We start from the raw sequence: 22,118 nt of genomic DNA, 5'->3' as shown, positions 1-22,118 counted from the left end.
TTGATAAAGCCCATTTTCCTTTTGGAGGTACCTTTCTTGGCCTCCTGCCCCTGTTTCTCAAACAAAAGTCTTCAGCTACACATAGCTTACTAGCTTAAGTACACTTTCAAAATGGTAATTTAAGAGCCCTGTATAGCCAAAATAGCTCTGTTCCGGAACGACTCACAGCATGGTCTTTAAAACAGAACACCCAGCCACTAAACTGTTCTGTGTCACCTCAAAACATCTGCTGGAAAACAAGGCTATAATAGATACATTGTTCTCAGATCCTTTTTTCTTTTTTGTTAAGTCCTATTAAGTAGCCAGTATTTCATTTCAGTAAAATAGGGCCCTTTTCTCTTGAAGCAGGAAAAACTTTCTTTCTACAAGGATAATTCTGTATGCGTGCGTGCCAGTTCTTTCTTTTACATCTTTTCTTTTAGAGTTTCCAGTGAAGAGCTATTCTAACTCAAATAGTGGCTGTTTACTCCTCTTGGATATTTCTTTCCTACCGTGCATATGGCTCTCTCCTTCGTTCCCGTCCCCCCGTTGTGTCCCAGTGCTGTTTCCTCACTGCCTGAAAAAGGGCAGTGTTCACACGGGTGGCTGTGCTGCATTTTCCCTTTGCTCTTTGCGCCGTCACGCGAAATGTCTGCTGCTCTCTGGGTTCTGTTCTGCATCCACAGCTCCCAAAACAAGTAATGTGCGTTTTCCCTACAAACATAACCTCCTTTGTGGGCCATGGGACAGCACTCTCCTATGGGGTCCAGATCAATTGGGTATTTACGCTACAGCATTGGCTTCCATCCATGATTCCCCTTCCCTCTTTCCTCAAAGGTAGTGGGTGAAACAAGATGAAGTATTCTTAATCGACAAGGAAGATTTGTAGTTGCTTTTAGGTCTACAGGTCTAGAAATTTAGAAGATGAAACTAGAAACTACAGGTAGCTTTGTTATTCAGAGAGCTCATAACCTGAGAGGACCCTTTGGAGGTAGTTGGCCGAGAAGGAATCTCCTGAGGCCTTTCTTTTTATTCATCCTTTGATCAAAAGTGTTTGCCTCTGAAATGGCAGAGTTTAAAGACTGCCTCCAAAAGCATCTGCTCTGAGCCAGCCCCAGAGAAATGACTGTATCTGTAGGCAAACTGGAAACAACATTTCCGCTGCCAGATGAACTTTCAGGCAGTTACATTTTGATCACAGTGGGGAAAGCAAAGAGGAACACGGAGTTATGAAAAACAGTTTTATTAAAATAATAATAAGAAAATCTATTTCAAGTTAATTGCATTCCATTTAAAGTATAGCCCGTAATACCGACCTACCAGGTTCAAAGTAAATAGCAAGCAAAATAGCTTGATGTATTTGATGAGTAATAATTTTATTTTAATTCACATCATCATGTCAACTCTTCCTGTTTCAAAACAATTGACTACTGACTTTTTAATTTTAGATGTGGAGATTTTCCAAACATATAACAAAATAAAAGCACTTCATAAGGAAGGCAACACATTTGTCTAATTATAACTGTGATATGGAAAATGTTAAGATTCTTAAAACCATGTTTTTTATTTAATAATGAAATTTGTGTGTGGAAATATATATTGCAGGTCTGCCATTATAGTACATAAAGTATTGATGTTTCTTATGAGTCTTGATGAATTTGAACAAAAGAACACACAAAACAGAGTAAGATGCTGCAGTTAAATATTCCTTGTCTGTTGGTCTTTTCATTATTTGACAAGAATTTGATCCTCACAGAGTTGTGTATCCTTGTAGGAGAACCAGTCTCTTCAAAAGACTTGTGAAACTGATAGTGTGCATTGTGAGGGAATCCACTGGCATAAACTGATGTTTTCATGTGATTTCTTTCAAAATAGCTGTATTTGTAGCAAAAAATGACTTCAGTTTATATCCAACTTTTGTCTGATATGTGGTCATGGCTGAGATGCTGTTTCCTTTTCAATCTGGGCTTTCCAATGAAACTCCTGTAGGATCAACCTAATGCTTTTTGTCTCCACCTTTATTTTGTATACCCACAAAGTTTTATAGGGTGGAACTGGAGCTGTGGCACCTAACAGTGTGCAAGATTTCAGAGGTACCTGTAGTCACTTGAACAGCATTTTCTTTGTGTTTATAGCTTGACAACAAAATACATAATTCTTTGTATAGGCAGCATTTGTCTTTTCCTGGGATTGGGTGCTGTGCCTCAATATGTGAATTTATCCACTAGTTCCTTGGTAACTGATTCTTCTAGGGAGGAATGCCAGCGTGGAGCCCATCTCATACCTGCCTCAGTAGGGTGGCATTTTAGGTGCTGGAGTTTCCCTCCTGGCTCTGTTTGGTGACTGATGTTTGCTCTTCCCCTGGCCCTCCTCCTGTGAAAGAGAGAAAAGAAGGGAGAGAGAAGGTTTCTACCCTGGGACCACTCCTGGGATGGAGCCCACTGTTATCTCTTGGTCCCCTACTCATGGCTATTGTGGGAAGGGCACTGGAGCCTGCGTGATGCCTCTGTAGGTTTGCTGACTGGTAGGATTACCTTCTCTCTTTTACTTTCATTTTAGGGGAGAATCTCCCCGTTGGACTTGTGCTTGAATGTTTTTATGATCTCTCCCCATTGACACACTGCTGCCTGTGTGATCTCTGCACCTTGATGCCTTGGGAATGGTCTCGTTCTTATTTTCCTCCTATAAGGCAGGCTGAAACCGCTTCAGTTACAAATCCTTATGACACTGGACAATGAAAATTGCCTTTCAGTGAATACACTTAAATGTCCCATAGATTTTCTATTGCCGTTGTAGAAAAAGTAGGTGTATATATATGAATAGCTTCAAAATGTGGCATATTAACTAAATTATAGAGACATTTGTCTGTAATATCTTACTGTGAGAATTTCCAAAGAATGCAGTCCAGATCTCTTCCTTTCTGTAGCCAGAGTTGCACTTATTTTCTTAGCACTGTTTTTGTTCCCAAAATGTGTGTTTATTAGAAATAGGTAACAGAAAGCAAGGTCATGTTGTGCCAAAGGATTCTTCTAAATGTGATGTGTTTTTGCTTCAGGAACTTTAGCTGTACAAATATTTCTGTGGGTTTGGGAAGGGAACCAGTTGTTTCCTCTGAGCTATCACTACAAGTATTCTGAGGCTAAATCCTTGTCCTGCTGGGACGCTGGAGCCTGGCTGGGATACAGGTGAGCTTGGCACTTGAAACCCAGATCCTGACCAGACAGAGACTGCACACAGGGAGGCCAGGCCAGGACAATAGCAGAACAAATTACTAATGACACCTAAAGGAGGAAAAGCAATTTGGAAAATGTCACTGTTTGATTTGCTGTTCATGATTTGACTGCCACGATTACAAAACATCAGATTTCATGAAGTTTTCACTGACTGTTTGACTAAGCAGGATCCTATCCTACAGTACAGGGACTGTTCTTTTGATCACTGATACTGCAGTGAAACGAGAGGGAAAGGCAAGAAAAAGACAGAAGATTAATTCTAACTAATAAGCAAGAGGTATTATCATTAAAAAAACCCCTTAAACTGGCTCGGCAGAAGAGTGACCTCTTTTAGGTTCATCTGTTTTCACATTGGGCCCGGAGCAGGCAAAAATTCAATTTTTCCCATGAGGAGAGAGTATGGCACAATTCTCCTCCCTGAGAGCCCTGGGCTGGTAACAAGTGCTGCTCCTTGTCCTGTGCCAGGCAAGGTTGAGACAGATGCCTCCCCTGGGGAGAAGTGTGACCAGCAGAAACATCAGAAAGCTGGTGATGTGGTCAGTGAAGACTTGTACAGTTTCCCTGTAAGAATTTCAAAACAGTCCCACAGCATAATGTGAGGGTTTTTCCTCCCAATTCTCCTTCAAACAATCACTTATCTCTTGTACTAAAAATGTGATTTCCAGCTTAAAAGAGATACAAAACCCACTGAAGGTAGATTATATAATTACCTTCCTTGTGTTGTAGTGTTTATCTTCATGTTGTTTGCTTTTGAAGGGCTCATCAAAGCATTGCAGTGAGAGAAGGCTGGCTAGCCAAAGCTTTTCTCCCTGGGAAGACAAAAAATATCCTCAGTACTGCAGCTGGGCAGACTATAACACTTAGGAGTAGGTATCTTTCCTTGTGAGTTACCAATTCAAACTATATCTGAATGGGGCCCTTGGCCAATTAGTTATCTATGGGAATGGACTCATGTTCCAGTTCAAGGAAGACTTTACATCCCAGCTGGAGCTCAGCAGTTTAGCTGTCAACAATCCCAGGAAAATGAAGCAAAAGATATCCTCCAAGATGACTGGAACACACTGGTAAGGGAATCTGAAGAAAAGAATTGCACCAGCTGTGTCTCACTTCTTTGGCATATAGAAAGAGAGGGTTTATTTCAGTGCTAGCAAAACTGGCTATACAATTAGCTTTGCAGTTACACAAGCTCTACATGAAAAAAGTGTGCTTGCCTGTGAAACATTTTGTGTCATAATCCATCATCTCTCCCTCATTTTTTTTTTTGGTTTTGTGACCTGATCTGAATCTTTATTATGGACACAGAGAATATGCTGCACAAAAGAATGAACAAACCAAGTAGAAGAAGATACTAATTCCAAAGGATTTGTAGATGGAAGAAAACGTTGACCTTACTTAACCTATTTCCTATGATATATACCATATCATGGTATAGAAAAAGTGTACAAACATGGATATTTGCATCTGAAACAGATAAAATATATATGTGTTGATTTATGGTTTAAAAAGTCTTTTAAGAACATATATCAGATTGAATGTGATAAACATTTCAGAACAGAGTTCCCATTGTCATTTGGCAATTTAAGCAAGGTGCTGCAATTATTCCCCTGGTTTAGAGATGCAGGAGGAATCAAGGAAGCTTTGTCATTGTATTTGAATGTAGAAATGGTCCTAAGTCAGTTCAGGGAGTAAATTAAACAGCTCAATTAAGTCCTAACACACAAACAATTATTTGATTTGACCTGTGTAATTTTACTCTCCAAAATGAAATAGCAACAATCCTATTATTTGTAAAAACTTTATCTTCAGTATGATTTGAAAACCTTGGAAAGTCTATATGTAGAAAGAAGATTAAAATTTATTTGGGGAAGAAAAAGGTGGGAGAATGGTTTTAACTGTAGGAAACACTATGGAGAACTGTATTCCTATCAATAAGTACTGAAAGAGTCCACATCAGTTATTGTTAAGGAAAGCTACAAACCCCTTCTGGGACTTCATTTTAATCCATTAATTTTCATCCATTGATTTCCATGCTACATGCATAATAGAAGTAAGAATTCAAAGTAGTAAATGAGTTACATTACCTGTCTATGCTGAGGTGCTAAAATCAATTTTCTGTAAAAGCAGTATGCCTTTGATCTCCCCCTTTTGTATTGCAGAAATAGGAATGCACACGTGAGCTGGGGAGACTGAAGCAGGACCTGGAATGGATAGTTCCAAGGTTTTTGGTCCTGAGCCTGGTTCCACAGGATAAAGATCACTCCTCCACTGCCAAATCAAGCAAGTCAACCTATGCAATTATGAGAAGGAACTGGAATAATATAACATTTTAGGAATAAAATATTTAGTCCTGCTTGGTTTACATAGGGGGAAAGACATGAGCAGATAAAAGGAAAGATACAAAGTTTATAATTAGAATTTTAAATTCCAGCAGTAACTGAACTACATAATGGTTTATAACTGTAGGAAAAAAAATGCTTGGTGGGTTCAATATGCAGGTTTTTGTATGCTGTTGAAGGATGGTATGTGTTGCAGTGACATGTGACTATATTAAGCAGAATGTATCTTAATGTTGCTGAAAACAACTGCAACTGCTGCAGAGAATAGGGTTACTGAGTCACTTCCAAATCAAACAGAAGCGGGTCAATTAATCTACTGATTCACAGTAAGAAATATCTCTGATCTCTGAAGGTACATAGAATTCACTGACACTGTGGCTAACTTTTCTGTACCACCAGAACACTGGCCAGGCTTGGCTTTCTCTGAGCCAGAGCCATCTCTCAGCAATGAGTCACAAGTAATAAATGATCCAAACAAAGAGAGGGAGTGGGTGTCTCCACTGTCAGTAAATAAGGGATAGGATGTTGTTCCAGCCCAACATCTTTTATTTCAGATCTCAAGAACGCAGTTGTGGTAGTTTTGAAGTGCCCACGTACCCCTTTATAAACCTTTTACCTCCTGAAGTTCGTAGGATTGCTCTAGCCAACGCACTGAACTAACCATTAAGCAATTGCATTTTGGAGCATATCATTTAAGTGGAAAGAGAAATACTGCCCTTTGCTCAGCTCTAGTCCTGGAGCCGTGCATGCACAGCTGTGTTGGTTCTGTAACTGTGACTGATAGCAGTGCTCCTGTTCTCTGTAGAACCTATGGGTTTGGGGAAAAACCTGCTATTCTACATTCCATTCAGATTGGTGTAAACACCACAGATCAACAGCAAAATTTACTTCTAGCCTTAGAAAGATTTCTATCTGATTTGCAACAGAGAGCATCATACAAATAAGGCCATTTAAATGAAGTGCTGGTCTCCAGAAGCTTCTTTACTTTATTCTGATTGTTTAATTTTTTTACTGCTACTTTTTTAGAGTGTTGAATTCTTAAAAAAAACCCAGAATTTTCACTAAATTCACCGAGTCACAAAATATCCATCTAAGTATTCTAAAACCTTTAAATTAGAATGGGAAAGCAAGCAAAGGGCTATAATTTCAAAATGTGTTTGTACTCTGAAGTACATGCAACTGTTTATAAGATTTATCCACACTTCCCAAAAGATTGACTGCTGATTTGCTAATGTTTTTCCTGAGAACATGTACAGCACTTGACACTCATCACTGTGCAAGTTTCTTTACTTACCTAAATGGGAAGGTAGACAGCAATGAAGAATTGCCTGGCCTGAGATGTGGAAGCTGGAGCTGCTGTGCCAGGAGCTGGCATTGCTGCTGATGCTGCCTCACCAGCTGGCCCTGTCAGAGCTTTATCAACAGAGAAGGGGCTAGAAAAGTTCCAAACCTCACCGGTCTTCCATGCAGCCACCTCAAATATTTATTAGCAACATGAATGCTGCAATTTGACTTAAAAGACTCACTGAGCCAGGCATAACCTCTCCTTTAAGCACAGGCCTTTGAGGGACCTTTGAGGATATGAAGGGCACTGTGACAGCTATAAATTGAAGAAGCTTACTAGAGGGCTTTTTTTAACATTGTTTACCTCTAGATTAACCAGAGGCTTCTTGTACAACCTTACACATTCCTAAATCCAGAGGTACTTGGGGAAAAAGGATCATGTACCAATAACTTGCACGCCATAACTCAGGTTACGTTAGCAAGGAAGAAAACGTGAGGTATGCACACTGTTAAAAACACAGAGCAGTACATGCATAACTTAAAGGTAACAAAGAGCTTCAGGACTACTACTACAACTAAACCAGAAAACTATTTTGGATTTGAAGAAGAATGTTTGAAGTACAGTTGTATTTATGAATTTTCTTTAAAACCCAAAACCCAAACTGACCAGTGCCTGCCCACACAGCAGGCCTGAAGATCCAGTTATAAAGCTGGGCACGAAGAAACGTGTCTCCAGATACACCGTAAAGACGGAAAACAGATTTGTCAATGTAGCCACCGAAGCAGGTTCTTCTGTCTTTACAGTTTACTGCAAAAGCACATTCTGTAATCTGGGATTTAGGAGAGCTTCTCGTTCAAGCGAGCAGTGCCAAGATCTGGACAAGAACCAAGCAGCAGATTTTTCATGAGCTGGTTGTCAGCCGCAAGGTTAAAACTCTTTGCACAGGAAGCACAGTTGAGGAGGGATTATTTCAAGCGCCTGGAATGAACTCCCACAAGTAGCAATAAACACTTTAAATGCAATTTTCTTTTCCTGACATACTCTGGCCTTGTTTTTGCTAACAAATATAGCATACATATATGTATGCATATGGAATTAGAATAACAAACTGCATTTGATGGGGAGTCCTTGCTTATTAAAATCTAGGACAGCGCTCACATGCAACAACTACAATGAACACCACAGTAAATATATTTATTGACTTGGCAAAATTAGAAAGTTATAGCTGTATTGTGGAGTAGATTACAACACTTAGATAATTAAATAACATTATTATTTTTTGATAACATGGTCTAGATTATGCATATTATTCTTGTAATACTTTTAAGGAATAGATCCACTGCATTTCTTGTACAGATGTTTTCTGAAAAACAATCTAGGTGGGGAAAGGACATTGTGTTTAGTGCAAAACTAACATTCAACATTGAAAAACAGTGCAAAAAGCACTACTGAAAAATTTACAATAAGTCATTAATTCTCACAGTTTGCTAATAAACCCACAAGAAATATTTTCACGTTTTGAGTGTGTTAGGACTTGTTTTGAAGTCATATTATTGCTTCAGCAGTAGCTGTTTCCATAGAGGAGGTTTCTAAAGGCAGAGACCTCCATCTAGAAAAGACAATTTGTTACGTCCACTGAGTTCCTGTATGCGTTCTCCAGAACTATCATTACTGGATTCTTTAAACTACTAAACTGCCTCTACCTAATGGAATTGTTAAAAATTGTATTTTATATATGTGCTTACACAATTTAAGAGCTGTTTTGTATGACTCGGGCTCTTCCCAAATGTAACAGTCAAAGCAGTTACAATAAAAAGTGCAGATGAAAATTATTAAATATTTCAGTTTTACAGTTTGAAACTGACTTTGCTGGCAAGCAATTTTCTCTTAACCTTAAGAGAAAAGCTAAATTCCTGTACTAGAAACTTGTACTGAAGGTATCTTCCAGTACATCTTTCAATGTACTGGATAATGCAAAGACTGCACATATCAAATGACTGGTAAAATAAAAGGGTAAGAACTAGAAGTAGCTCTCTTACACTAAGGCTCTTTGTCTGTGGTCCTGAAACGCAGTTCTGCTCTTTTGAATTTTGTTAGATAATGATACTCTGGCTTTCAAGAAGAACATAACTCCTAAAGACAGACTTGACCTTTTCTTAGAGCTATTGCCCTGCCCTGTATCAGAAACTTATATACATATAAGAACTTGAAAATGCCATACTTATCAGCCAGTTCTGTCATATACCATAGCTAGTACTGCAAGTAAAATGCAATAATAGTGAAACTGACCTCCACCAAAAACACAGCAGGTTTTAAGTTTTATTTCTGAAATGCTGATATACACCGTTATTAATTACAGATTTTTTTAAAAAGTTATCATATTAATGAAATGGGTTTAAATTTTAATACAATGACAAAATTAAAGATAAGAAGATAGCTGAATGTTGTAACAATTCTCTGTTGTCATGTTTCCATCCAAGTAATAGTGTTTCAGTCTTATTTCTGGCCAAGCTGGGACAGCTAAACATGAAGAGAGAAAAGTCATTAGATTGCTTATCTTTTTCAGTCAAACTAATATCCAGTTCATACAGCAAATATTTCTGTCTTACATGCTTTGTTTGTCTCTGAGAACCAAATGTCTTCTGGTGATAGAATATTTAACACATAACCTCAGAAGAGAAGACCTGAGCTTCAAATTTTCAGACTTGAATATATCTCATGAAGTAAAGTGTACACAGCCAAGACCAAAAAAAAAAAGTGAATTAAGATGACTGAAGAGTTTAAAGCTAGTAAGTACTATTTGTCTCCTTGAAGTGCAACAAGAATTAATCTAGTTATTTAAAATGTAGTTTTGAATAACAACTTACTCTCATCTTAGTAGGACATAAAACCATGGGTGGTGACAGCTACTGAAGGGCTGCTATTTGCTGACCACAAATAATTTTTATTTGTATTTGCATTGGAATGAGGCATAGAGAAATAATAATGTTCTTAATAGCAGACAGAGTTTAGTATAGGTATGGACATCAAGCTCCTGCTAGGCCAGTACTTTTATATCTATATATCTGTAGATATTTATAAACCAGGACAAAGGTTTAAACATCTTGTAACTTGAAAAAGTTGCAAGAAAACCCTGGAAAGAGATGCTGTTTGTGGAAGTCCCAAGAACTGACTTAATTTTTTTCAGTAGGATTAATGTAAAGACAATTATTAGGAACTTGTTTACCTGCATTACCTGTGAACTCACATTGACAACAGGCCTTCAATAGCTAATTAAAAATAATGACTTCAAAACCCACTTCAAGCACATAAAAACAGGTAGCATGCATTCATCTTTCACAGATTAATTTGAGTTTTTTCAGTAAAAAATCCATGGAGACATAGAGTTATATAAGTCAACTTACAGATAAAGAAGTAATAAATATTATAGAGGTTATCAAAGTTATCTACCTGTTTTATAAACTGTGTAGCATTAAAAAGTTCACTGCAGCCATACAGGACATGTTTTCCTTGTTTACCCTAAAAAAGAAAAGTCCATAGGAAATCAGTTGTTGAAAAGAGCGGTAGAAGATTAACAAGCAGTATTTTTAAAGCATCTACAAATGGAAATTAAACAATGTACTGAATTCTTTTGCACACAACAGTATGCTAGCCTCCTTTTGGAAGCTGCCTATGGCTTGCCATTTTGACGAAATGTTTTCAGCATGTTGAATTGAACTTGGAAAATATATTTATTTTAAGGCACAGTCTACCTTAATGACAGTATATTTACTTTTTGACATTGTGAGATAGTCTACTCTAGCACAGAACTACAAATAATTAGATTTGAAAGTTTCTCTTAATTCCTCTACAAAAAAAACCCAGAACGTCAAAGCTGAATGAACATTGCTTCCTGTTTTAGAAAGTTTTAAAATACTTTCTCTGTGCTTTCAGAAGCAAACTGGCAAAACTGATCGTGCTTAGAAAAATAAAACCGTGAATAAAATCTCTGTGGTATCTGCTTGCAAGAACAGAGCTGTTGATTTTTCTCTTTTTTATTCTGGAGGAAGACTGATTGAATTTGAGAATAATTAATAAGCTACATCTGTGGAAACAACAGATGCCGGAAGTCTACCACGTGGAAAAGCAAATTTTGTTGGATAAGACTGTGTCACCTGGGAGAGGCACGCAGGTTTCCAGGTGGTGGTTGGGAGAATAAAGGTTTTCATTAACCTTGTTTTTTCAAGAGCAAAGGGCTAAGTGGAGTAAAGGTGAGGGAGTGTTCCCCCTTGGGAGGTCATCTCCCACTGCTCAAGTACACAGTCTGAGTGGAGAAACATACAGCACCCTTCAGCTGTGACAACTGTGATGAAAAACCTCTGTTCGCAGGTTCCAGAAGGAGTATGCTCAACTTCTGACTCTCTGTAAGATCTAACATTAACATTTCCATAGTTTTTCCTTCTGTTTGACAAATGACCTCCTGTTTGCCCTCTTACTCCTCTGAAACTTCAGCTTCCTGCCACTTTGTACGAAGTGCTGAGTGTTTAACTTGTCATCACACAAGTGCCCGGTATATACACACACACAGAGCAAACCTCAGCTCTGTCAGCATGCAGCTACAATCAGGGAGGTGAACTAACCTCTAGGGAATCCAGAGATTTTGTTTTTAGTAGAAAGTAACAAATACTCATCCTCTTAGGCATCTTTTGGATCGATACAGTAGCTAAAGTGGCTTTGGGTATACAAAGGAGCAACCTAAATGTCTGACAACACACTCTGCCAAAGGTAGATGCCTCACTGAATTAGTTATAGAGGATAGTGACAAATGCTAAGCAAATCTAAATGATTTCTTTAATTTGCATTCCTCTTCCTATCCTTTCCTCTATCCAGGCCATCTCTGTTCTGAAATGGATGCCTGTTAGAGGGAGAAACTCAGCACACACGCTCTGACTTTGCATTCTTCAAAATTTACCTGGACATAAATCTCTCCTGTGCTTTGTAGAATAACTGTTTTTCAATGACTAATGTTCCATATTTATTCTTTTGTGTGAAAAGCCTCAGTGCAGTGTACCAGAAGACAGACAACTGTATCATGAACAAGGTTAAGATCAGGAAGAAAGAATGGTACAGTTCTTAAATTAAATAATTTATTACCTTCTTCAGAATTTTACTAAGGTTACTTTGGCATTTTTTTTAATTCTTGGAAAGTGCTTGAATATGACCCCTGCCTCCCAGGAACTGTAACAATTCAGCTATTTTTCTCCATCTGCTGATTTTTGGTATACCTGTGTTCAGCTAGTCTGGCCAGTTAGAACCAGAGAAATTAAATCTGCTACACCAGGATTACATAGCTGGTTACATATTTTCTTACTTGCGCATATGACACCTTGTATGATTTCTACACTACATGAATTAAATAATGCAGTTTAACAAGAATAAGCTTCTATTAACTCACTAGAGAAAACCTGTAACTGTGGGTAAGTAACAAATGCTTAGATATTGGTGCCAATCTGATATTTCCTTTAACAGATAGCATAGTATTTGCATTATGTTGGTTTCTGAAACTACATACTTTATGCTCAGGTAAGACTGTCATACAATAAAATGTTGTTATCTGCAGGTCTGAGTTTGAACTAACTCCATATTGCAGTTGCATACAAAAAAGCACTGGGGTACCTCTTTTGCAAGATTTATGAAAACTAGAGAATTCTGAGCAGTTCCTTACTTTCAAGGTTATGATATGCTACAGCTGCTTTATTTAACACCAGCACATGAAAACTACTAACAGGACTCTAAAACAGGTTAATTCAGTTTGCTACATCTGCTGACAGTTTTCAGCGACGTTGGTGTGTATGAATACAAAATGAAAGAGAATGCAGTTTATTTACTCAACTCCAAAGAACAACATGAGCAAAATACCAGAAACAGTAAGTCTTTGTTGGTCTGAATTAATAACCCACAATTTTTACTGATTTCTTACATTACTTACTGATGATTTACTTACATTCATTTTTTCTCAAACTCTGTATAGAATAAGGATGTTAAGGCTAATTTTATAGACTTTGTCTTCTAAATACTAAATATTACAGAAAACATGCTCTATCTGGTTTCTATCAGTAAGTTAAGGACTACAACTGACAGAAGTACACATACCTTTATGTAGTCAATAAGATTCTGATATTCAATATAGTTGCCTCCTCCAACTACAAACACTATGGCCTAAAAGGCAACAGACATATTACTAGAGTACGCATTCAAGTTCTTAAAATTTCAGTAGTGATATACCAGATAATTAAACCTGCAACAAAAATCATCACAATCAACTGGATACGGAAGCACTGCTTCCTGTCTGAAAGAAGATATTTGAAGCTTTGGTAGGATGCAGAATAGCAAGCTGAGAGCTTTGAACACATCACTCTCTTCTATTAAGACATACTCAATACATATAAAGTTTCAACATGTTCCTTTTTTCGTCCAGAGATGTCACCAGTGACCACAGGAAGAGTTAAAATATCTCCATGGATGTTTAAGAATTCATTTGGGCCATAAATAAAATACTTCTATCATAAAGAAATACAGTTTTTCATCATTTTTTCCCTTCCCACCTACTACTGGCAATAATTTATATTACATGTAAAGCCCATCAGTATTTTCTGGGCTGTGTTTAAAAGAGAACAAATAATGGCTAGAGCAAGGAGACTTAATAGCTGTATTATTGTTAACATTCATTATCCAAAATAGTTTGAGCATACTATATGGATTATATGGATTTTATATAGAATTTATCTTACTACTGACATTTTTGGTATGACCATCTGTAGCCATGTATACATATATATATATAATCTATCCAGGATACCACATGGTATTTCTTTTGTTCCTGAGGATAATTAGGACATTTCATGAGAAATCTGAAACATTCATATATTGCCAAGGCAAATATTTTGCTTATGAAACTTGGTAGTAAGATCAGGTAAGATTTTTCTATTTGTAAATATTTATGTAGAAAAATATTGAAAGTTACAGGCATTTGTATGACATGATAATTTTCATTATTTTGCTTTTTTCTCCTTTAACTGCAGAGACTCCTTAATATAGTCATTGACAACACCGTTGGTTAAGGCTGGACAAAGGATGAAATCTAGAGAGCATTCTGAAAATCTGGTCTAAAAATGGGCAGTTTAAATAGCTCACTCAGTTGTGATATTAGTAAACCCCTGCATTTACCTTCAGGAAAATTTTCTACATTTTTTTCTCCAGTATTAGTTAATACTTACATAGCCCTTTGAAGATGAAAAGCTTTAGAATAACAGCTAATTATAATTAATGCTAGATATAATTAGTCTAAGTGCTTTTTTGCAAGTAAGACCTCTCATTTTCTTTATCACAATTGTCAAAAATGACTGTACTTCAGGATTTATTTATTTTTAACACATTAATTGAAAAATAATTTCTGTGTGACTTACCTCCTGGAATGGATTTTTATTTCTTGGAACTGAGCTATAAAAAATACAACACAGATTTCATTACACATTAATAGAAATATGCAAAATAAGCATCATGTACCCATCACATTTATGGAGTACTCTATAGTATTAGATAAAAATATAAAATAGAACAGTAACTGTCTTTCCATTTGTTATGGAAAACTATTCATTCTACAGGACATGAGTAAATAGGAATTTTACTTCATCATTTCTAATGTTGCTGTTTGAATAATAAGCTTTATGACAACAATTCTTCCATCGTTTAAAAGCTCCAACGGTAGTGCTGTTACCTATGTGCAAATACAATGAGTAAAACGTGTCATCAGCATTAGCACAATCCATGCAACTTAGAAATCCTACCTCCTGGAATCTTAGCTAGGTAGGTAAGCCAGTTTGCAATGCCTGCACACACACCTACTGATGCTTCCAAATCTCAAAAACTACTATAGGCAGTAGGTATGTAGGATAAAAATGATTAAGGGAGGAAGAAGGAAATTACAAGTTTGGGTAGTACTGACTCTTCTTCTCCATTTGAGTACATGGGCAGGTAGCAGGTAGAGGGGGAGAAATCTCTTTTCCTGCATCACTTTGCACCTTCAAGGGAAGGGGAAATTGAAGAAAAAGCTGTGAAGAGTCAGTCTGTTCTCCTGCCTTTTGCTCACACACTGTCCTCTTGCCCCGTCCTGGCCTGCAGCCCCAGGCAGTCAAATACACCTTATATTCCAACATAGCTTAAAACCACTGCATTCTCCCCTTCAAACTACCTTTTCCCCTGTTTCAAGATGTTTTCTTTGAGTGACCAAGAACAATGGACTCAACACAGATTCCAGTGTATCAGAAAAACAGGTTTGAAAATGGAATGGCTATCTCTAATGTGTTGCTTTGTCCGTCAGGAATACTATAAACTTCCCATAAGCAGAACTGTTACCCCAATTCTCTCATCTTGTGAGTACAATATGACAAATCCACATACATTTTGTGTCATCTTTTCAGAGGACAAAGCCTGTTTATACTTGAGGTTGGCTGTACACAGGATAGAAAGGTACTGTTTTGCTAACACTGAATTACAGCAATGCAGTTACTACTCTATTTAAAACATAGTAAGTAGAAATGCCAGTATTTCTTAGAATGGGAGAAGATTAGAAAATAAAATCAGTCACTTTGTAATTAAATCCATTAATTGTACTATTTTATATCACTATTTTGTCAAGACAACTAACACATGTTTTTATTATCTACAAAAATTTGAAGGGAGAATCAGACAAACCACTATATGGGTTTTGCTATCATGTCCAAATATGATTTGACTATAACTTGAGTTTACATACAAATCCAAAACAAGAAATTAAAAGCTATTCACTATGATGACTATTATAGCTAAACAGAATGTCACATTTATGAACTGCTGTAAATGAATATTTCTACATTGTTTAAAGCAATGTAAGAACAATACAGAGTGGGCAAAAAAATTGAGAAAACCCTTTGGTTTAAGTAAAATAAGTCTTCGCACTTTTGCACAAAATCCACCAAAAATGCTATAAAAGCATCACAAACCAGTGACAGTTGAAATCAAAATAAAACATAAAATACTAGTACTTTTCTCTTTTGATAATTTCAAAGTTTGCTTATCTTTGAAATTCCATAACCTGTAATACTTAACATACTTATCCTCTGAAATTTATGTTCTTACTTTTCATATTTCAAGAAAAAGCAGAGACAGAATTTTCATGCAAATAACTAAAACCAAGCCTGGATCTGCTTTTTCCACACTGATCCTATAATAAAGTGGTGCAACCAAATGAGATGATTGCTTTCCCACAGGTTTGATGGCAGTTATTTTTAGAAGGAATATCAAAATTAAATATCTTCTCAGTTGCTAGGATATTAGATTAGGTGAGGCTTTTAGACAATTATTAGTTAAAGATACAAAGCAAAACCGAAGATTTATAAACTTCCGATGTAATTCCTCTTCCTCTCTTTTACTGGCAAAATAAACTATATCCAAGCCTCCCCATATGCACATGAACATAAAATGTGCATCTACTTCAACAAAACTAAAACCAGCCTAATTCTACTTTTTATTCCAACTTATTAACAAATTACTAAAGAAGGTTTGTAATCAAATCAAAATTGTAACTGTTTAAAAAGTGAGTGACAAAGAAATTCTGGTGCACTATCCAATGACCATTAACAGTGAAAATTCAGAAAGTTTCTAAGAAACCAAATAGTATAACTATGTAGAACTCCAACATTTATTATTGCTAAATATTAATGCAGATTCCTGTAGCTAAACTAATGTACGTTAGCATTTATTTTTTTTTAGATTTTTTTTGCAGTTTTACAAAAATTTATCTGATTAATCCAAGTTCCCAGTTGTGAATTCCTTCAAGACCAACTGTCTTAACTTAGAATTAATGATTAAAATAATTATTTGTAGTCAGCAAGTAAATAAAATAGATTTCTTAAGTTAGTATTTTCATGGAGTAAAAGAAAAGAAGCAAAACTCACCTGTCACTGCCTCGTAGCATCTTGGGGTCAAAATACCGGTAGTCATCTGTCTCCTATTAAAAGTATGTTTTTATCTCAGAACACTGGAATTTTGTCTAATGAATTTTTGCTTGTATATATTGCATAAAACATTGTTCAAACAAGTATCATTTCCCATCACATCATTCAACATTAATTGTGGTGTCCACTAATATTTAAAAAGCTTGTATATAACTGAACTAGTATAGAATAAACAGTGAGAAGCTATGAAGGGTGCTATTGAGCTTTTTATTTCTGGTTCCCCTAAAACTGACTATCACATATTTCCCAGAAAATACCCTGGTTGCATAATAAATCCCAACAGAAAGACAGCATGCAGAAAGAAAAATGTTGTTACCAGCTTTAGAGGAACACCAGTGGTTAGTTATAAACATTAAAATTTTCCAGGTTACGGAGATCTGCTATTGATTTAACATTATAAACTAAGCACTTCTGTGGCAATGAGTGTTAAGGACAAGACAGATCAAAACCTGCTACTGTTATGTAACTTATCCTTCTCATTTCATGATTTATGACTACTATTAAACCAAAATTAAGCTCTTGAAGAAGAAATGAGTTCCACAAAAATTTGAAAAGTTTGACTGTCTAAACTACAGCAAAATTTTTTTTTCACAGAGAACACTGCGGCACTTTCAATATTTTTATTGGCAACAAGCAGGATTTTTGCCAATTACTATGGATGAAAAACAAAACTTCTTCATAACTCCTTCTGACAACTTCTTGGCTTTCTCCTGTTTCTATACTACATTTTCATCCAGGCACTATGAAGCTTAGTTTGTCGATAAACTGCATGCAGAACTACAGTTGATTTTATCTGTGTGCCTACATGCAAAGACTTCTGAAGTCTGATGATTTTATAGAGCAGAAATAATACTTCTCGAGTAGTAGACAAATTATCTGGGGAATTTACTAGAGCTCACATAGCATAACTACATCTAATATTAAAAAGTATTTAATATAATATGGTGGTAACACACACACAAAAAATAAATCTATTTGATATTATAAACTTTTATATAATTACATAAAATAACTCTCTTATCCTGCAGTTTGGCTTTTAAAAAGAAAATAATTTAGATCTAATTTCCCACTGAATCTCTGTAAAATGCTTTTATATGCTCCATTGGGAATTTCAGCTACTGAAGTCTGCCAGCATTCATGACTTTGCAGCTTCACACCTAAAGATGATATAGTACCTCTGGGGTAATGAGAGAGCTGGGAATGGACACATATTGATAGACTAAAACTGAGAGGTACTTGAGAAACCTTTACCTGGAATAAAGAGATGCACTTTCTCTGCCTATTAGACTGAATTACAGATTAATGACAGAACTAAAAATCAGAGTTAATAAACTTATTACAAATATTTACTCCTGAATGTATTACTGCTGTGTTTTTTCACTATGGGCTTGTGTAAGCAGATACACGGAAAGTAGTAAAGCAATAGAAACGTGACAACCTAGGGATTTTCTGTCATTGCTGTTTAAATACACTATTCCTGCTGAAATCAGTGCTGAGGGTGCAGGGAAAAGAAACCCTAGTAGATTATATTTTCTTTAAGAAATAGCAAGTCTGCCAATAAAAACAACTGTATAGAGCTTTCCCTACCCATAACTGAATTTGCGACTTCCCTAAGCAATTCCAGAATAAATACTTCTGAATGTATAAACTTAGTTTTCAATATTTCAAATTAAAATGGAAAAAGACCCATGGAAATGTCATTGGCTTTCAGTCTGTATTTGTTTTTCTGCAGAATCTAAAAGGACTAATTTGGATTAAGGAAACCTACTTTCAGAATTTTAATTTGTAATGCATGAAAGATATATCCTAAGTCTGAAAGATACCATATACACTGAAAGGGACAGTATTAACCAAAATAGTTTTATTAATATATCACAAATAAGATCTATCTACTTCTTAGGTCAATACAAATACACACACTATATTGACAGAGGCTAAACCACTTTGTAAAGGTCCACTTTTCAAAGATTTTCCTCACTCAGTAATCAAACCATTTCTAGAAGAGCCTTAGAAGAAACTCCATAACTCTACAGTAAATGGTCAATTTCATAGTGATGCATTAAAATTTGTATATATTTAACAGTATGATTTTTTTTGGTTTATGAATATTTAAGGTTTTAATCAACCTCTATTTAATGACACCAAAACAAAACAACTGTTTTAAACGTTTTAGTTTTATGAACAGAATATTCCTTAATTAAAATATAACCTCAAAAGCAATTGCCTAAAATCGTGCTTTTAACAAGAAATATTATTATTTAAAATACCCACAAGTAAGTGATTACTTTTAAGGTCATCAAGGAATGTTTCTGAATATGTTTTTCAAGAAAAAGTGTAACTGTAGTTAAAGAATCTAGAAAAATTTAAGAAGTTACAAGATAGTATTATGGCTCAGAAGATCTGTTCTAGCTGCTCCTGCTTCTGAAAAACTTGGAAAGCATGCGTGTACACTTACTTATCCTTGCCAGGGAGACAAAAGAAACAGCAGAGACAAGCAACACACAAAGTGATTTACAGACAACTCCCAGAGTTCTGTACAGGATATCATTCTAAATAGGTTTAAGATTTTAACTGACAATAATATATGTGAATGTTTGTGGTACAAGTTGTATGTACATTTCATGTATTTCCTTTATTGTTGCAGTTAATATCTAGAAAATAAGTTATTTATGTTCATTGTAATACTTTTTAATAATCTGCTTTAATTTTGCATTAAACCTTTTATCTGTATGTACATTTCATACACTGATTACTGTGGTTAATAAGATTTCTTGAATTATAAAGGAACCATTTTTCTGTGTAGTAAAAAAAATAAAGTCTTGAACTTTTTTCCTCTCCCTTTGTGTTTTGCCTGCAGTGCAGTTGTTTTCTATTCTGGGGAATAGAAAAGGATCCCACACATCAGAAGATGAACAGAAGCCACAATGGTGTATTTCCATGCATTGACCTTTTCCAGATACAATTTCACTTCTGTTGATAGTACAGAAAGTCTGAACACATTCCATAATGACTCCCTGGCTTGATTCTTTTAGCTGAAACTTACTCCCAAACTTGCTGTCAGTTTTCCTGCAGGTTAGGAGAATCAGTCTTTAGGGATTGCCTGGCCTCCTATGACTTGAAAAGTGGGACTCCCTGTCCTGTGCCATGAGTATCAGTCTCTGCCATGGCAGTGGAACAGGAAGCTGCTGACTGACAGATTGGCTCAATCGCTGCTTTTTAAAGTGAGAAGATCAATGTTTTCTCCAAATTATCAAAATGCCGGTAGCTGCTTTCTACTAAGTAAAACGTGAAAAAATCAAGTCAGAAAAAAACCTCATATGACTTGTAAATTTTTCTAAATCAACTCCCAAACTTGTAGCCTGAGGAAGCTAATGTTTATTTTTAAAATATTTGTTTAATTTTTCACCTTCTTGTAAATTATCTGTAGTTTGCATTTCAACTTTCTACGGTAAATGTTCAGAGTGACCTCTGCTGGTTGACTAAATAAAGTTAGCCCTGTACATCTTTTCCAAGTCTTTCAAACAGGAACAACAATCCACTAACACTGGAAACATTAGTGTCAATTCCTTTGTTAGTTAAGAGAAAGCAAATTATCTGCTAAGAATCGTTACATATATAATCTATGAAGTTCAGTTTAATAAAGGATTACTTGCATTTTGGTAATTTTCATATTTTACCATTATTTTTTCTCTCTGTACATACAGTTAATACATGAAGGTGAAAGTAGAGTAAGAAGTGTACTAACCAGTGTGAAATATTACAATTTTATCTCTCTGACTGACACTGATGGCACCAAAAGAGGAAGACTGATACAATATGGCAAACATTAAAGCTTTCTAAATGATTTCTAAGAGGTGATTTTTTCAGGACAAGTATGTGTACAGGTTGGTTGTATATAAGGAACAAAACACATGGCAAGAAGAATGACTTCATGCATAAACACTGAGGCCTACTTTTAGTTGTAAGCTCTAGCAAATGCCTTGACTGTGTAGCTAACACGTAAGCATTTCAAAACTTCATAACATATAAATTTAAAATAGTCTGAGTAGATTTTCACAGAAACAAGAAGAGGAATTTTCTTACAAAAACCACCTCTACTTGCAAACAGAATGACTAAATCAGTAGTAAAATATTTTCCTCTACATAGCAAAGTTTAAAGATGTGGGAAATGTAATTTTCTCTAATACTACTCTCTGCAAATATTTCAGTTTTGAAATTGTGCTCTTTAGAAAAAAAACCAAAGACTTTGATGCAAAGAAAATTTCAGTCCACAGCTTAATGTAGAAATTTAAGAGCAAAAGAGGCTTAGTATAGCACACGTGTAATAGAATCTCAGAATAGGAAAAAAAAACCAACTAAAAGTACTAGTTCCAATGAGACACAGTAAATTGCCATTGTTTAGGACTATTTTAATGAGAGGGATTATTGAATAATTATGAAAATGCTACTATTCTTCAAATACAGCATGATTGGATTCAACTGCACTACCATGAAAACAATTAGCCATAGCAAATGTGATACTACATATCACAGCCTCAAGATTTAATCTGCTCCACCTCTCTGTGTGAAGGCAATTGTACTCACAGGGTTTGACTTCATCTCCATAAGGTTGTCCAAAATACGTGTGACTGGCAGATTCTGTAAAACATAATGTGAAATTGATGGAATGCTGAAAAGCTTATGAAGAACTACTCCCAGGCACATTATTACTTTTGGAAGAGTTTACAGAGCATTTGAAATACTATTTTAAACAGTTTTCCTCTTATGCTTTGTAAAGGTTAAGCTTATTTATTATCAACTAAATTACTTTTCTGTAAAAAAAGGTAAACATCTGAGATGCATATAGCTAGGGGATAAAGATAAGACAAAGAGCAAAAAACTGTGAAGATAGGAACAGGGCTGTATTTAGGTATTACTAACACATGCAGATTTGATCAAATATTAATTCTTATTAAAAATACGTTGCAGTTAGGAAAAGAATTTTAAAGCTGATGCTTATAATTGTGTGATTCTAAAAAAGAACTAATGTTGTCATGGAAACGGGTAAAAAAAAATCAACCTTGCAACAAATGTTTGGATAACCTGCAAAGGAATAAATGGAGGTGAAATTCAAGATTACTGTTCCTTATTTAGCATGGGAAATATCAGCTGGGACAAAAGATTTGAATATTGAAGAGTTAAACTACTTCAGTTATAATAAACTGAGGGTGAGTTTACATAGCAACAGGATTGGAAATGAATCTTGTTGACA

At 35.7% G+C, this 22,118-nt stretch overlaps 1 protein-coding gene across 1 annotated transcript in view; it reads right to left on the bottom strand.

The window, feature by feature from the left end:
• Positions 1–9,138: 9,138 nt before the first annotated feature.
• The window catches only part of SCFD1 (sec1 family domain containing 1), a 48,528-nt gene continuing 35,548 nt past the window's right edge, over positions 9,139–22,118 (bottom strand). Inside the window, exons 20-25 of the mRNA XM_086894793.1 lie at positions 21,452–21,505; positions 16,808–16,860; positions 14,279–14,312; positions 12,966–13,031; positions 10,284–10,352; positions 9,139–9,353 (exon numbers count right to left, since the gene is read on the bottom strand). Of these exons, the coding sequence (XP_086750919.1) occupies positions 9,330–9,353; positions 10,284–10,352; positions 12,966–13,031; positions 14,279–14,312; positions 16,808–16,860; positions 21,452–21,505 (300 nt within the window). The 3' untranslated portion in view covers positions 9,139–9,329. The remainder of the gene's footprint in view (positions 9,354–10,283; positions 10,353–12,965; positions 13,032–14,278; positions 14,313–16,807; positions 16,861–21,451; positions 21,506–22,118) is intronic.

This window comes from Cyanistes caeruleus, chromosome 6 (genome assembly GCF_971803275.1).
Source record: "Cyanistes caeruleus chromosome 6, bCyaCae1.hap1.1, whole genome shotgun sequence".
Taxonomy (NCBI): Eukaryota; Metazoa; Chordata; class Aves; order Passeriformes; family Paridae; genus Cyanistes; species Cyanistes caeruleus.
The sequence above is the reverse complement of the archived record's forward strand: the minus strand, read 5'-3'. Positions and strand labels throughout refer to the sequence as shown.